Source organism: Gymnodraco acuticeps, unplaced genomic scaffold (assembly GCF_902827175.1).
Source record: "Gymnodraco acuticeps unplaced genomic scaffold, fGymAcu1.1, whole genome shotgun sequence".
Classification (NCBI taxonomy): Eukaryota; Metazoa; Chordata; class Actinopteri; order Perciformes; family Bathydraconidae; genus Gymnodraco; species Gymnodraco acuticeps.
Genome location: NW_022990042.1, coordinates 4,541,531 through 4,559,596, shown reverse-complemented (window position 1 = coordinate 4,559,596; position 18,066 = coordinate 4,541,531). Strand labels below are relative to the sequence as shown.

Genomic DNA, 18,066 nt, shown 5'->3' with positions numbered 1-18,066 from the left:
AACATTTACGAATTTTATGAAATCAGTGTCGCATGTTAGTGTTTTAAATTGGCTAACATGATGCTTACAGTAAACGTATTACGTTATTAGAACTGACTTTAAATAAAAAATAAGTACCCACCAAAAAAGGAGTTACATGATTGGAACATTTGGTATATTTTTTTAAATCAGTCATTGGTCAATCGGTCATTACATTGATCATGTAATTACTTAATTGGATTTAATTTATTTGTGATCAGGTTAAGTGCACATTTTATATTAGTTTCAAGAAATGATGACATTATCAGGCTAGGAGCGCTGTAACTGGCCTGGCTTTGCAGTCATTTAGTTTTAAACTTTGCTTCGGGAGGAAAAAGTGTAACTCTCCTATTACATCACAATATCTGGGCAACTCAGCCTTAGCTAATGTCTCTTGAATAAGCATTGTGATTTAATAATGAATCATTAAATGACGTACAATGAAGTACCAATATGAGGTATTTAATGAGAACATTCTCTGTAAACTAATACTGCCTTTTTTTTCATTGCTTCAGCCAAGGGCAATATTTTCCAAACATAAATTATGTTTTTCTTTTTCTACAGCCTTAATATATCTACCCTTCATTGCATGAACTGTTCTTTGGTTGATATTGGTTTAAAAAAAAACTTTTTATGGCCTGTACGGAAGGTAAGAAGGGCCTTGCTTGGAATTTGTATTAAACGCCATTATCTCAAAATCATAAGTTGATTATTTTGTTTACAATATTTGTAATCTCTAGATAACAAGATAATCAACCTGCCGAAAACTAAAGGTTGTTTCCTCAAATGACTTTTAAGTTCATCAGAGTTTAGGACTGCCATGCTAGCATACATAGATTGGCGTCGACAACAATAGCAGCCAATTTAATCTGGACATGTTGGATCAAGGAGTGTCTATTAAAGATTTACACATGTATGCATCAGATTGTACTTGAATCAAGGTTTAACACAAGCAGAAAAGCCTCTTTTTAAAATCAGATTCAGGACAGTCCTCATCATCTAGGGAGAACACTTGCTCATATGCATATAAAAACGTAAATCAAGGCATTAATTACAAATGTATGCAAATATTTTCTGTTTCAGTAATGAATCCTTTCCAGCAGTCATAATTCAAACCAGCATCATTCTCACATATCATGAGAAAACGAAATAAATATTAACTTGTGATTTGGAAATTGCGGTGTTAAAAACAAACTTCTCATGCAGGGCAGTTCTCGGCTTCCGTAGCCTAGATACAACTATTGTAGCAGTCAGTGAGAAATGATTTCTTAACTAACAATTGTTTTGCCTTCTTGCTGCAAAAAAGTGTGCTAACAACACCAAGACAACAGGTCATGAAGAGCCTGGCTGTAGCAGAACCCGACGCAGCAACACAGTGTGAATAATGCAGCGTGGCAGCGATGTCGGACGCACAGAACATGACTCAGTGAGGGAAGAGCTGTGTCAGTGTGAATGGGCTGAAAACACAGAGGCCACAGGCAGCAGGTAGACAGCTGCTTTACACACACACACACACACACCCCCCCCCCACACACACACCCCCCCCCCCCCCCACACACACACACACACACACACACACACACACACACACACACACACACACACACACACACACACACCACACACACACACACACACACACACACACACAACACACACACACACACACAACACACACACACACACACACCCACAACACACACACACACACCACACACACACACACACACACACAACACACACACACACACACACACCACCACACACACACACACACACACACACACACACACACACACACACACACACACACACACGCACACACGCACACACACACACACAAAATAAGGCTTCCGGGGACTTACCGATGGGGATGACCAGTCCCAGAACAGCCACTGTCAGGTTCTCGCCCATGAGGAAATGCTCTCTCCCAGCTGAAAAAAGAGGAAGAGGGTCAGAAAAGAGTGAGAGGGGACACGAGTGAGGAACGGGATATTAAATGTGAGGAATAGAGTCAGCGATAAGCAGGTGAGAGAGATAAAACTGTGAGGCGGGGAGTGGGAGCGAGAGACAGATCATAAAAAAGAGGTTGGAATAAAAATGAAAGTCGGAGAGGGAAATGAAGAGCTGCTTGGCATTTGTCAGTGTGACCTTGACTCTACCTCTGACCTTCCACATTTCATCCATCCATGCTCCATCAGGCTTCTACAGGGCCGGACTGGGACAATAAGTCAGGCCGGGAATTATACACCCAGCCAGGCCACTACCAGTTTTCTTTTGTGCCATTTTCCTGGATTTATTTGTCAATATTTACAGCGTTGCTGCACGTAGTGATAGCCCTAAACTTTAAATCTACTGCCCCAGAATAAACATATGGACATGGGTTACTATTTAAAAAATGTTTGCAAATCTATTTAGGAACCTATCCATGTGAACATATTTTAAGTGGAGGTGGACCTCAATTCCTCTAGGGGGGTCCGGGGGCATGCCCCCCCCCGGTAAGATTTTTTTTTTTTTTAAATGTTGGACTTAAATGCATCAATCTGGTGCACTTTGAGGGGGAAATAAAGAGACTACACCAGCGCCTGACTACACCCATATGAAACAGAACAGTATACATTTAAATAATCATAAAATCATAAGAACATGGCCATAACCAATAACATACCATATCCAATATGAAAAAACATTGAAACTTGTTTATTTATTTGTTTTTGGTTCATTTATAGTTGTGAGTGTGTCTGGCCTCCTGAACCAGCCTCACTCGTCTCCCCCTCTCCTCCCTGCTCCTCTTTGAGGCAGCAGCAAAGACTAGTTTTAGCTCTCAACAAGTTTTTAAAGTTTATCTTACCTTTTTTCACCTAGTTAATTTTTTTTAATTATTATTCATGCATATTTTACTAATCACTCCCCTTTCAAATGGAAATATGTGTTTACATAAATGGTGACCAAACCGTTTGAGACCCACTGAGAAAACTCAGACTAAGTTAACTATCTAAACACTCAGAGTCCTTTACCTTACCTGAGCTGTAGTTATCAGTCTCTCAGTCTGACAGGAGAGGACTCTCCTCCACCTTGTTGACAGTCAGCTCATTATATCCATTAGCGCCGCTAGCTAGCACCAGATGCTAACAACAACAATACACGTAACCGGTGCGCGCGCTTTCTCTCTCGCACGCTCGCGCCCGCCACACATACACACCCTCCCGAGCTTGAATGAGAGACCAATCGAGGGCTTTAGTGTATGATCTGTATGAAAGTGGCCATGTCGGCAGGCCACATCATGTAGACAGCCAGTCACCTAGTTAATTTTTTTTAATTATTATTCATGCATATTTTACTAATCACTCCCCCTTCAAATGGAAATATGTGTTTACATAAATGGTGACCACACCGTTTGAGTCCCACTGAGATAACTCAGACTAAGTTAACTATCTTACACTCAAGAGTCCTTTACCTTACCTGAGCTGTAGTTATCAGTCTCTCAGTCTGACAGGAGAGGACTCTCCTCCACCTTGTTGACAGTCAGCTCATTATATCCATTAGCGCCGCTCGCTAGCACCAGATGCTAACAACAACAAAACACGTAACCGGTGCGCGCGCTTTCTCTCTCGCACGCTCGCGCCCGCCACACATACACACCCTCCCGAACTTGAATGAGAGACCAATCGAGGGCTTTAGTGTATGATCTGTATGAAAGTGGCCATGTCGGCAGGCCACATCATGTAGACAGCCAGTCACCCTCTGTGAGGCAGAGTCAGACCCACATTTGCGCAGCGTTGCGTTCACAATACATACATACAAAAACAAATCCTCAGGCCAGCAGGCCACTTAACAGGCCAGGCCATCGGGAAACCTCCCGGTCCTCCCGATGGCCAGTCCGGGCCTGGGCTTCTATGTAACCTCACACTCATTTACATACCACATACTTACTGACACACTTATTTATGTGCAGTTACACATGCCCTCGCAGACTTACAAACACCCCAGAGTCCACACAGAGCACAATTTATCCAAGGAAAGACGTTTTTAAGGCGATAAGGTAGCATCCATCAGTCCTGTTAGAGGCTGTGGAGCGTGGTTGGTGGGGCGAGTAGATACTTCACCTAATGTCATCAATGACGAGGAGGTTAGCTACACTATGAGTACCAATAGGACTGTAGAATGTTGTGCTTGCAGGAGATGAGGTTGTCAGGTGAAAGTGCCCCTTCATCAGAGAATTGGACACCGTCTTTTGTTAAAGCATGAATGGGCTTCTTTTTAAATCATCCAGAGAAGCACAGAGGTCACAGGAAAAATGTGAATCACAACGTGCTGGATTTCATGAAGCGCTGGTAAGAATGTGATTTGATGTGAATACATTCTTATGTGTATGTCTATTTATTATTCCAAGAGTTTTAAGCAGCATTTTCAGGATTTCAACATTATGAATTCACAAATAGGCCTGTCATTACGCACATTTAGTTTCTTACTTATTGTACTCTATCTTGATATGACCAGGAAACGTTTACATCATAAACTTATTTTCCGATATTTAAACATGACCTTGAAAATATTAGCGCTTTGAATTATTGTAAAATACTTGAACAGTACCTTGATATTATCCAGGTTCTCAATTTATAGTACAATATTTGGAAATGACTTAGATGATGTTATGAACTTATCTTAAATAATCTTTACGTTTCTGACTTATTGAACGATATATGGACATGATGCCAGATTAAACAGGTTTTCCTTGACTTTTACAAGACTTGAAATGTGCGCATTTCTAGTATAAAATAGCCAACGTTTGGGTTTTCAGGTATTGATGTTTAGGATATATTTATTTAACTTAAAGTGGACCTATCATGCTATATTTGAAACATATATTGTAGGGCCATACCTATATAAAGTATATAAATATCGTGTTTTTTTCAAAATACCAAACAGATCCTGCATTTTAGCCATGCCTCATTTCGCTCTATTTGCTCTTTCCAGCCCTGTTTTTGCAGGGGGCTGATTCTGTGAGCTGCAACTGACCACGCCCCCCTGCAGGAGAGGGGAGTTGGCAGTTACTTTGGCATTAGGGCAGGGATATCTAGATACTTTCCAAGGTTTGACATAATGAATTGTGCTACTTTTAAAGCAAGCAACGATGTTTTCAAATCTGGAATCAAAAAGCTCCTCAAAAACACTCTCGAAGCAGTTCCTGCCGTTGCTACGTTAGTTCAAACAGTTACAACGGACTATTTTTCTTAGCGGATGCATGTCAATTTAAATCAATACAACCTTTTTTAAATAAAAAAATCATTTTCTAAATCCATAAAAGCATTTCAATTAATATTGGGAGTCATGTCGTTACTTTGTTGAGAATGTGGCCATGTGTAATAAGCGGGATAATGTGCAGAATAATAATAATAATAATGTGCAAATAACACCTTCATGCCGATCTAGATACCCCAAGTGAAGGAGTTCAAGTATCTCGGGGTCTTGTTCTCGAGTGAGGGAACAATGGAGCGTGAGATGGGCCGGAGAATCGGAGCAGCGGGAGCGGTACTGCAGTCGCTTTACCGCACCGTTGTGACGAAAAGGGAGCTGAGCCAGAAGGCAAAGCTCTCGGTCTTCCGGGCCATTTTCGTTCCTACCCTCACCTATGGTCATGAAGGATGGGTCATGACCGAAAGAACGAGATCGCGGATACAAGCGGCCGAGATGGGTTTTCTCCGCAGGGTGGCTGGTGTCTCCCTTAGGGATAAGGTGAGAAGTTCGGTCATCAGGGAGGGACTCGGAGTTGAGCCGCTCCTCCTTCGCGTCGAAAGGAGCCAGTTGAGGTGGTTCGGGCACCTAGTTAGGATGCCACCTGGGCGCCTCCCTAGGGAGGTGTTCCAGGCACGTCCAGCTGGGAAGAGACCAAGGGGTAGACCTAGGACCAGGTGGAGGGGTTATATCTCTTCGCTGGCCTGGGAGCGCCTTGGGATCCCCCAGTCAGAGCTGGTTGATGTCGCCAGGGAAAAGAAAGTTTGGGGCTCTCTGCTGGAACTGCTACCCCCGCGACCCGACCACGGATAAGCGGGAGAAGATGGATGGATGGATGGATGCCGATCTAGATCCCTCCGCTTCGCGTCGGGCTCCTGATCAGCCTGTCGATGTTCTTTTCCCCATAATGACCGCGTCGCTGCACATTATCCCTTATATATGATTATATAGAGTCATTATTCATTTGTTTTAAAGCAGGAGGCGCAAACGCTTGCCTCCGGGAGGGAGAAAAAGAGCCACAGCGGAGAATAAACAGAAGGGCAACCATGGCAACCATGCAAGGGAAGTCTTCTTCGCTGCTTTTGTGGCAGACTACAGCGCCACTTACAGGCCTGGCATATGTACTACAGCGTCTCCAGCGCTTTCGAGCAGCAATGGCCGGCCGTGGCCCAACCTCTCATTTCCCTGATAGGTGGAGAATTGACCAATAGCCGTAGCGCAACCATCCTGACGTCAGGACAGTGTTCAAATCTGGATCAGTCTTTTTTAGAGATTTGGGTATGGAGGAAAATAGAGAAGGTTGTGTTTTCTGACACTTGGTGAGTTCCCTGGAACACCGGGTGCATTTTGCACGATAGGTCCCCTTTAATATTAAGTTGTTTGCATGTGTAATGTAACTATATTATTATATTGGTGGTATAAAAAATGGTCCTCAAATGTCAATAACACTAGGCGCTTTCACACCGAAGTACTTTTCCCTTTTAGTTCCGATAGTTCCTGGGATTTTGCGTTCACACCAAAAAGAGAACTTAGTTCATGAGAACTTTTCCCCCCTTTTCAGTCCCTGCTAGAGAGTAGGTACTTTCCTAGAAAAGTTCCAATTTCTGATTGGCTGGGCGAATTGCAAACCACACCCCGTAAAACTCTGAAAAGTTTTGTGAAGCCGCCATTGTATTTGCTGGCATTAGCATTAGCCCCGCTCACCAACGGAGAGAGAATAACTTATGGCAATACAAAAGAAAACATGGGAGATGAGGAGGTGTCTACGTTCTGGCGATTTACTCGGAAGGCTTCAGTAGAAGCTGCTGGGACTCCCAGCAGCTTCTACTGAAGTCAGTCCCCAACTCCGGGGACTTCGGGTGGCATTATACACCGTTAAGTTGTTTACGGCCTGCCAGTAAACCCAAAGCAGAAGAAGAAGAAGTGACGTCAGTGGCTTCATTTGCGTAATCGTCCCTCAGGGACTTATTCCGATGTGAACGCGATCTGCTCTTTAGTTCCGTGCTGGGAACTAAGTACGGCAAAGTGCTTGGTGTGAAAGCGGCTACTTTTTTCGCAACAATTGATGGGACTTTGCATTGTCGTGTCAGTGCTTTACACAGCCCACTCACAGTGTTGCGAGACGCTGCTGTCCCCCCCCGGGGTGGTGGTCATCACCATCGCGGTGGCGGTGGAGTGGGAGCCCAGTGCCTTTGACTCCTGTGACGATAAAGGCTTGAGAGTGGAGAGGGGTGTGAAGGGCTCGGGGCCCCCAGAGGGAGCTGTGGTCAGGTGGGGGGTGGCGTCGGCCTGCGACACTCCTCCTGAGGGAGGGGGGAAGTCTTCCACATTAGTCGCTCTGGTGCCAGGTGTGAATCCAGTGGGAGGTGAGGATGCTGGTGTGTCGTTTCTTGGTGCTGCTGCATAGAAGGAAGAGGAACCATAGAAACCTTCAGCTGAGAAACTGATTTACTGATTCATTAGAAACATCTAAAAACCTATTGAGCAAGAACTTCAATGCTTCCTTTTTATCTCCTTTAGAATAAGATACACGGGACAATCCTCTATAATATTATGTATATATTGCATAATGTGTTATGTAATCAGGTAGTATAATACAATCATACCTATTTGGATTCAAGATTTATTTTCACATTCCTTTTTTTATTTCCACCTTGGTATCATACAGCAGCCACTTCCTTTGTAAACACCATGACAACTTTCAGTTAGGAACATTCATGGAATACAACTGTCCTGGGATCTGTTTTAAGCAGCTGTCAGCATCATATATCCCACTGCGATGCCATACAACCAGAGATGTGGTCTTAGATTGCATAATGGTCCATATCATTGTATCCACTGCAACTATGTTTTTTGCTTACAGGTTTGATGTTGCTTTAAGGGGGCCTATTTAATCATTTATTATTCATTATTACAAATAAAATATGAAATCATCTTTGAAATGGGTTCTGCTGGCTAAGCTCTGTGCTAAATGAAGCCAGTTATAACCAGGCAATTCTAAACCCAAACTACTTGTATAACATAACGTGAATATGGCAAAATGAGCTTCAGAAAGACAGCAACAATACAAATATTTTCGAAAATAGGTAACAATTGTAAAAATGACGTATAAAAGAGGACATCTTTTGCTAATTTGTAGGTTCTTATTTCTATGCTATGCCTCTACTGTGACATGTCTCCATGCTTTAATATTCTAAAAGCTCTTTATTTTTCTCCTACTGCCTGTGCTGCAGCACCTCTTTTCATCCTCTGTATGAAACCAGAGCCAAGTCTTTTAGGCATTTTGGCAAAGCTGTTTGATTTAGATTTTTTTTTAATCAAAAGTAGGAATATAGATTTATACAGGCTTATTTATTTAGCTTAAAAAGGCATTGCTACCACTCTTTCCTGTTATTGTGTTTCTGTATTATTTGTTTTGTCAGAAAATGTTTCTAAAAAGTGCAAGCTATTATTATAAGAACAATACATTTTTCAGAATTAATCCACTAGGCAACTGCCCAAAATCCCTAAAGTTCCCCTCTGATGACACTCAACACAAAAACAAATAAGAGCTTACTTAAGAGGTGCAGAATGTGATTATCTCCAGAGTAAGCACTGTGGCGCTCTGCCCGATAAATCCCTTTAGGAGCTATTGATTACTTAATACACCCAATTGAAAGGGGTAAACACGCTCACCTGGAACACAGCCTCTCATCTCGAGCCCCAGGTCCTGCCTGTCGGGGCAGGCGCAGGTGTATTTGGGCGAGTGTTCGGTGATCTGCGGAGCCTTAAGACACAAGTACTCGCAGCCTCCATTGGCCACGCTGCCTAGATTACAGCTGTCTGGGCCTGGAGAGAAAGAAAGAGTGACATGGAGAATTAAACAGTTGTGGTTATATAAATACGATTATCCCTTGTTCAGCATTGGGAGTGAGTAGGATATCAGTGAGAGACAGAATATGTTTATTTTGTGAACTGTTCTATTCTCTTTAAATTAAACCTTTTACAAAGTTCAAACCCAATCTAAAAGAACAAAACTGTGCTGCCTATGGGATGGGTCTAATAAGTGCAGTCATATTTTCTTGGCTCAGAGTGAGTGCTCTCTAGTTTGTTAATTCTTTCGGATGAGTGTTGCTGTTTTTGTGGCTATCAAGCTTTTGTTTTGGGGACTTTTTGTCTGTAGGTATTGTGTGATGGTGTTGTGTTTTTAGCTTTTCTGGGTAAAAATTAAGTTAGGATACATGTGTAATTTAAGCTAGCAATATGTTAGCTAGTTAAATTGCATGCGGTATTTAAGCTAGTAGTGTGTTAGCTAGTAAAGTTACATGCGGTATTTATGCTAGTAGTGTGTTAGCTAGTAAAGTTACATGCGGTATTTAAGCTAGTAGTGTGTTAGCTAGAAAAGTTACATGCAGTATTTAAGCTAGTAGTATGTTAGCTAGTAAAGTTACATTTGGTATTTAAGATACAGTAGAAGTATGTTAGCTAGTAAAGTTACATGTGCTATTTAAGCTAGTAGTATGTTAGCTAGTAAGGTTACATGTGCTATTAATTTAGGATAGTAGTATGTTATTTTGTAAAATTACATGTGCTATTTAAGCTAGTAGTATGTTAGCTAGTAAGGTTACATGTGCTATTAATTTAGGATAGTAGTATGTTATTTTGTAAAGTTACATGTGCTAGCTAGAAGTATGTTAGCTAGCTTTCTTCCTGAAATGCCTTTGTAGCTGTATCTGTTGTCTAGCTTTGCCAAGGAATACACATTGCAAGGACAGTAGGCCTATAGGCTACAATTAATAACAAATATCATTATACACAAACTTGCCGTAAATATTATCCTGCCAAGTACATCTGTCCATGTCTGATTTAGATATAAACCAACCCAGTCTCACGGCATTTCGTGTTATAGTCACGACATTTAATCTATTGATTCGTGTTCACCAACACGATTTCCCCCTTTTTTTCGTGTCACACAGAACAGTTTTAAAAGTAATGTATTTCTATTGGTAGTGTGTTTAGTGCCTGCACCACGTATTTTTGTCCGGTCGGGTCTTGGAAGACCGGTAGCTGTGTGGTTCATAAAAGCATGTTCTTTATATACAGTGTATGGTTCTTACTCAATATCAAGCCACGATTATTGTTTTTAATAATGTCGGACTTTTTTTGCCGTCAGTGAGGAAAATAAATGGGGATCAGAGCCTCAATACTGAAATCTGTATTTTTGTAAATCTTTTTTTCCTTCGAATTTGTTATTCTTTTCTAAATAACACTTGGATGTTATTTACTTAACAATAACACGCAATTATCCTTGTTTTTATTTATTTGTTTAATTCCATAATATCAGGCTTTTTTGGCGCCCGTCAGGAACTGAATTTCAAAATAAAATAACCGGAAACAGATACACAGCCACTGAACTGATTACCCAAGATCCTCAGCTATGGTTTAAGCCCCTGTCACACTGTCCCGAAATTGACACCCGATGGACACACGAATATGGAATTGTGAATTTCGCACGAAGATGGCCCCCGAACCACACACGAAGGCAACATTTACATTACATTTAAGACATACAACTGCAATGAAAGTACCAAAAACAATTATGTTAAAGTACTATGATACTGTACTGATATCTTCAGACTTTGTTCTTTACTTTACTTGTAGAAAATATTACGTTTTCTCCGTAATGTTGTTTCCATAACAACAACAACTTCCTGTCAACTGTCCTTCAAAATAATATATTATATCCTTTTTAGTTTCACAGAACACAAATTGGGTTATTTACATAATATGTTTTACACGATGGACACACGATAAAGGAAATGTTCAAATTCGGCTGTGATCGTAGCAACATCGGGCCATTCGTGAGGGCATCTTAAGCCATCGTATGATCGCTGGTGGAGTTTCTCAGGCTCCGGCGGCAACCTCGTGAGCGGTGGCAAAATCTTTGGCATGCCAAAAAATTGCCGAAGGACCTTGCGAAAGTTCATTTTCGTGTTGAATTCGTGTGTCAATTTTGCCCTTCGTAAGGCCATCGTGAGGGCATCTTGTTATCATCGGGCATTCGCCCCGATCAGAGTGAGGGTGAATGCACCGATGATAACACGAAGATGACACGATTTGACAAGATGCCCTCACGAGTGCCTTACGAAGTTGCCGCTCAAGAAGTTGCTGCCGGAGCCTGAGAAACTCCACCGGCGGTCATACGATGGCTTAGATGTCCTCACGAATGGCCCGATGTTGCTACGATCACAGCCGAATTTGAACATTTTCTTTATCGTGTGTCCATCGGGTGTCAATTTCGGGACAGTGTGACAGGGGCTTTAAGCAGGGTGAGTGGATTGTTTAGCCGCAATGCAATTTGGGATATGGTGTTTATGCGATATGAAAAAAAAGAAAATAATACTTTATTCCGAGTGTGCTTGCTTTTCTCTTTGAAAGTCATCACATAAATTGCATTGTAATACACGGTTCGGCTGCATTACATATTACACATCTGCCGTAGTTCTTTAGAGCCCTGATTAGAAGACTTCTAGACAAACTGGAAGAACTGCCACAGAAACTGAATACGTGACGTGGATCATAAATATATCAGCAATTAAACAACATCTTCAATTTCTCTTCACACAATACGTCTCCTTGCAGTATCAACATTAATTCGGCAGACTTTTATATTTGATCCAATTCGTAGATAGGTTATATTTACACCATAACGGTGCACAGCTGATATAAAAGGACTTGTCGTTTTTAAAGATATTACTGATTTTCTTTTAATATAAGAATGTAAATACTGAGTTGAGAGAATATTCAGGGATTTTGGGTGATGGCGGGAGACACATCTGTGGAATCAGAATTGCAATAGCTTACCATTAAATGGCGGATATACCTTTCTGTCTGTATTACAAATCAGATATTAATGTGTAGAAGTAAAACATGTGAAATAATATAGCAATATGCTGTAAAATGATGTGAAAACATGAATAAAACTACACATCTTCAGATGTTATACATACATAAGTGTCCTACACTAATGATAACAAGTTATTATGGCTGTGTGTACCTTGTGTGCACCGTCTAGTGGTTAAAGCACGTTATTGAATTATTGTTTTAATGTGTTATATTTGATGAAAAAAATATTAAGAGTACATACTTTCAGAGGGGGAAAGTAGAAGGTCAATGATAGAAATATAGAATATAAAAAATCAAGAAGATACTGTAAGTGATCTATCAATAAAACAGTTTAGTGCAGGATGTACACAGATATGAATAGGAGGATGTGCAAACAGAAAACACGAATTAACCTTTATTTAAACCAGGGGTGGGGAACCTCATTTGGTACGGCCCCTCGAGGTAATTTATAAACACACGCAAAAAAAAAAAAAAATGAAAGAAATCTTGACCGCAAAAAATGTAAACAAGCGAGTGCCCGTTTTTCTTTAGTTGTAAGCCCAGTGGCGATCTGTTCATCTGTCATACTGACCATACAGTCAATAACTTTGTTGTTATTAGCATCTGGTTAGCTAGCTATGCTAACGAATATAAGAAGCTTTTTCTCCAACAGTGAGGGAAAGGCACATCTTTATATGATCATTATAGTTATAAAAAAACAAGAGAATAAAGTAAACTGGTATAAAATACTATATGATAGTACAAATAAGTTATTAATAAACAAGAATACAGTTTGAAAGGGGAGTGATTTGTAAAATATCCATAAAGAAAAAGAAAATCTGCTTACAGTTCTGTTTCATATGGGTGTTGTGTGATGTATCCGTAGATCTCTTAATGTTGCTCTCAAAGTGCACCAGATTGATGCTTTTAACTTCAATATTTAAAAACAAATCTTCCCGGGGGAGCATGCCCGCGGACCCCCCTAGAGGAGGTTAGGTCCCCCCCCCACTTAAATCATGTCCACATGGATAGGAAACTAAACACATTTGCACACATCTTGTGTGTCTATGAGCGAGTCATGGTAAGATATCTTGATTAAGAGGTTGCTTTTTCTTTGCACAGCATGAATGAAAGGCAAAATGAATGGGCTGTGATTTTAGTATTTTTAAGCAGAGGTCAATAATTTGTACGGCCCTCTGAGGATGTTTAAAAAATTGAAATGGCCCTTGAGAAGAAAAAGGTTCCCCACCCCTGAGTTAAACATTAAATAATACTTTAGATTAAGGTCTTCTTTTAAATAAGAAAAAAGCTTTGGGGGTTTCTACAGATAAATATTAAGCCTGACAAAATACTTAACGTCTATTGCTTTCCTGCAATGTTAACTATGTTGAAGCACTTATTTTAACTGATATTATACATATGAATTATACTCTTATGTATGTAGATAGTATAAGAAATGTGCAGAATATGACAGTTTAATGGTGGAGGTATACTGTACACACATATTGATAGATGTCTTGTAATGCACTGTTGAGGAACCTGCGACCCAAGTTTTTCATTCATTGCATAACTACACCATAGTTGTGTATATGATATGTCAATAAACCTTAGCAAATCTTGAAATCTTGAAAGGGATGTGCAAAATAGCCATTATACAGTCTTTAATTAACTATTAGTAGAGAATAACGAGTAATGAATATACTTTATAGCAGGGGTCGGCAACAGGCGGACCACGGTCCGGATCCGGACCCAGACCTATACAGACCTGGACCTATAATCGATACATTAATAGGGGATTTCAATTTTGACGGGGCGATTCTATTTTAACCGCTGCCGACAGGGGGCGAAAGAGACGAGTGAGCGATACAGGGAGAGAAACACAGAAGAAGAGATGAGAGAGCGGCAGAGAGAAGCGGAGAGGAAAGTGAGTGAAGAGAATAATTTGCGATAAAGGGAGAGGAGCGGAGAGGAGAGTGAGTGAAGAGAATAATTAGCGATACAGGGAGAGAAGCGGAGAGGAGAGTGAACATGTGTGTTAGCGGCAGACAGGGAGAGACAAATAATTACACATGGCGCTCTCCAAGAAGAGGAAAGTGGAGAGTGAGAACAGAGCTTTTAACCCTGAGTGGACTCATTCATGTTCATCCTGCCCACTGGGAGCACAGAACCAGTGTGTCTCATTTGTTCAGAGACCGTGGCGCTCATTAAAAGTGCCAAAACGCCACTATGAGACAAAACACAAAGTGTTTGACCAAACATTCCCTTTCAAGTCAGAACTGAGGTCACAAAAAATAATCAGTCTCAGAGCCCAATCTGATCAGTCGACCAGGATCAAAATTAAAACTAAATATCGTTCCAGCGCAGGCTAACCGAGGCTAACCAATGAGCACCTGCATGTGTATGAGAATGGCCCTGACACAATTTCAGCCCAGATTTAAACTCCTGGCAGGTCAATAAGCTCGAGCTCAATTCTCGCACTGAATTAAAAGAAAGTGAGTGAGGGACTGCAATATAAGAGGGAAAGAAAGAGAAACTTTAAAACTGTTCAATTGTTATGATGTGTAAAGACTGATATTGTTCTATAATCGGCTGAAACTGTTAAGTCATGATGTGAAACGGTTAACAAAGAAAAAGGGAAACTCAAGCTGCTGCTACACTTTATTTTATTTATCTAAAATTAAGCACTTTTAAGATGCACATATTTTCAAAAGCTATTTTATTTATTTTCTCTATTTTATTTTTAAATGCAGCCCGAGAGGAACATTACACATAGCCACAGTATTTACTGTATATCTGTATAGTTCAATGTTAATAGACAATACATATTATTGTATATGAATTGTACTTTATTTATTTGATTGGCAGTCAGTTGTTGATTACATGCAGACGTTGATAAAGCTACAGCTACTTCAATATATATCACACTAATTCATAAAGCAACTTTGACATTTTGATGTTCCGGACCTTTGCATGGGGAGATTTTCTCTAACTGGACCTCGTTGAATTTTAGTTGAATACCCCTGCTTTATAGGGATCTGCAGATAAATGTTTAGTCTTCTCAAGCACCAACTATCAAATATCTCTCCTGATTGTTGGCACTTGACAATCACCTTCCCTGAATTTTACTCAGGTGTAACTAAAGTTTGATTTAAGGGTTGTTTATATTTCACATCATTAATCAGAATCTGCAAAGTAACTAAAATAAATGTAGTGGAGTAAAAATACCAGGTTAACCTGTGAATTGTAGTGGAGTAGAATTACAAAGTAACAATGAGCTGTCATGTGGGTATATATTAATGCTGCCCATTATGGGGGGGGGGGGGGGGGGGGGGGGGCGGCGTTCAATTCCAGTTTTGGATAGTCTGGCGTGGTTTTGTTCCATTTCAAAGAGCTTTTTGACGCTCGCCGTAACCTTGGCGCACTGCTACTCCATCATCCAATCCCAGAGCTTGAAGATTAATCACGGGACTGTAGTCCCAAACGATAGCTGGGGATTATGGGTAGTGTAGTGTCGTTGGCCATCCTAAACTTTTTCGGATTTCATATCGCTGTAACACCATATCCCAACGTGCATTGCGGCTAAAACATCCAATCAGCGAGCTTAAACCATACCTGAGGATCTTGGGTAATCAGTTCAGTGGCTGTGTATCGCAATGATGCTCGAAATGTCCCTTATAGGCCTACGTCTGTTTGCGGTTATTTTTATTTTGAAATTCAGTTCCTGACAGACGCCAAAAAAGCCAGAGATTATGGAAACAAATAAATAAAAACAAGGATAATTGTGTGTTATTGTTGAGCAAATAACAGTGTGTTATTTAGAAAAGAATAACAAATTAGAAGGAAAAAAAGATTTGGAAAATACAGATTTCATTATTCTGAGGCTCTGAGCCTCTTTTCCTCACAGACGGCAAAAAAAGTCCAACATTATACGATTTAAAATAAAATCAATAATCGTGGCTTGATATTGAGTAAGAACATGTTTTTATGAACCACACAGCTTCCGGTCTTCCAAGACACAACCGGACAAAAATACGTGCTGCAGGCACGAAACACACTACCAATAGAAATACATTGCTTTTAAAATCGTTCTGTGTGACACGAAAAATAGGGGAAAATCGTGTTGGTGAACACGAATCAATAGATTAAATGTCGTGACTATAACACGAAATGGAATGGGAAAGATTGTGGTGACACAATAAACGTTTTAAATATAAATGGGCATGTATCATGCATGGAAAGGAGGAATCAAAGGAGGTAGATATAGACATGGACACTGACACACAGAACCGGAAATACACAGCCATCTCATCCATGATTAAGAGCCCGGTTCAGTTCCTATCAAAATCTGTATTGTCCTGTTAGAGAAGAGCGGGCAGGAGGCAGAAGTGTGAATCTCCCACTGCTTTGATCACTCCGCCACAGTCACAAGCCCCAGCATCATTTATTCATGGGGCCTGGGCTGACATGGATCCATGGAGGAACAATCGCACAGTGAGGGGAGGAAACAGCGACAGACACACATATCTCTAGTATACGGTGCACACACACCTGGTGGCTGGCGGAGCTGGTGGAAGACCACAATGTCACTGGGGTCGTTGAGGTTTTCGGCTAGCGTGTGGACGTCTTGACCCGTCAGCCTGTTGGCCATAAAGACGGCCGCCCTATCTCTGTCCGTCCAGTAGATACGATCCTGAAACACAGGGAAGAAGATTGGATGGATAAAAGTCGAACACAGAGCAGGTTAGGCAGGGTTTTGTTGGGATTAAACCCATGAGCACATAGACAAACGGCTATTTCAAAAGCTGAGCTGTGAAAGACAGAGCCATACAACTACATGTTTTATCAATCCTCTACAATCAATAGTTAAAGAAGACTAAATAATGAACACCGTGCAGTTGTATGCTCCTGCTAACCAGTCAAGATAGTTTACATCCATTTATGTCCAAAATGTTAGCTTTTCACTTTATTATCCAATAAGATATTTGGGTGAATTGTCATTATTAGCAAAGGAATTCTTCTTCTTCTACTGAGATATGGCGAAAAACACATTTTGTGAGGTCACAGTGACCTTGACCACCATTGTTTAGTCTGTTCGTCCTTCAAAAAACTGAACGTTTAAGGCAAGTGTGAAGAAAATTCTTGAAGGCTTTCCTGAGATATTAGTTCAGAAGAATGGTACGGAGGGATTGACAACCGGAAAACGTCACTTCTCTTGCCACAACAATGAGAAAATGTCTTAGTGCCGTCAAACTTAATAAAATACAGTTGCCATCTCTAGATTTTATAAAGGCTTTATGACAAAAATATCCTGCACAACAGAATATATTAAAAAGTAGAATAATATGCTGTAAAATGTATTATCTTTTCAATTTACACACGGCATCTATTGCACGTCTGTCCGTCCTGGGAGAGGGATCCCTCCTCTGTTGCTCTCCCTGAGGTTTCTCCCATTTTCCCCTTAAACTGTGGGTTTTCTCTGGAAGTTTTTCCTTGTACGATGTGAGGGTCTAAGGATAGAGGGTGTCGTTCTCATACTGATATTCTGAACAATCTGTGCTGTTGTATTAGCTGTAAAGTGTCTCTATTGTAGGCTAATTTTATTATAGGTACAGCACTTTTGCTCGACCAAAAATCGTTTATAAATGTGCTATATAAATAAAACTTGATTTGATTTGATTTAAAATTAATATATTGCCATTGTATGCCTTCTTCAAATATTGAATGTACAGTTTTAACTAAATGTCTTGACTCCATCATTTTATTGTATTAAATATTTTTATAAAGTTCTCATAATCATTCTATTGATAATGAGTTATGGCCCAAAACACGTTTTGTTAGGTCACAGTGACCTGGGCTTTTTACCTCCAAAATCTCATAAGTAAATGATTGAGTAAGTGCACATTTTTACCAAACCTGGAAAAAACAAACTCAAGGTGTAATTTAAAAAAA

General features: G+C 40.5%; 1 protein-coding gene across 2 annotated transcripts in view; it reads right to left on the bottom strand.

The window, feature by feature from the left end:
- Positions 1–18,066, bottom strand: part of LOC117545478 (low-density lipoprotein receptor-related protein 8-like) — a 161,265-nt gene that overhangs the window by 2,770 nt on the left and 140,429 nt on the right. For both annotated transcript variants that reach the window (XM_034215264.1, XM_034215265.1), the window contains 4 exons: positions 16,666–16,807; positions 8,929–9,081; positions 7,365–7,652; positions 1,884–1,952 (listed from right to left, as the gene is read on the bottom strand). In XM_034215264.1, the coding sequence (XP_034071155.1) occupies positions 1,884–1,952; positions 7,365–7,652; positions 8,929–9,081; positions 16,666–16,807 (652 nt within the window). The remainder of the gene's footprint in view (positions 1–1,883; positions 1,953–7,364; positions 7,653–8,928; positions 9,082–16,665; positions 16,808–18,066) is intronic.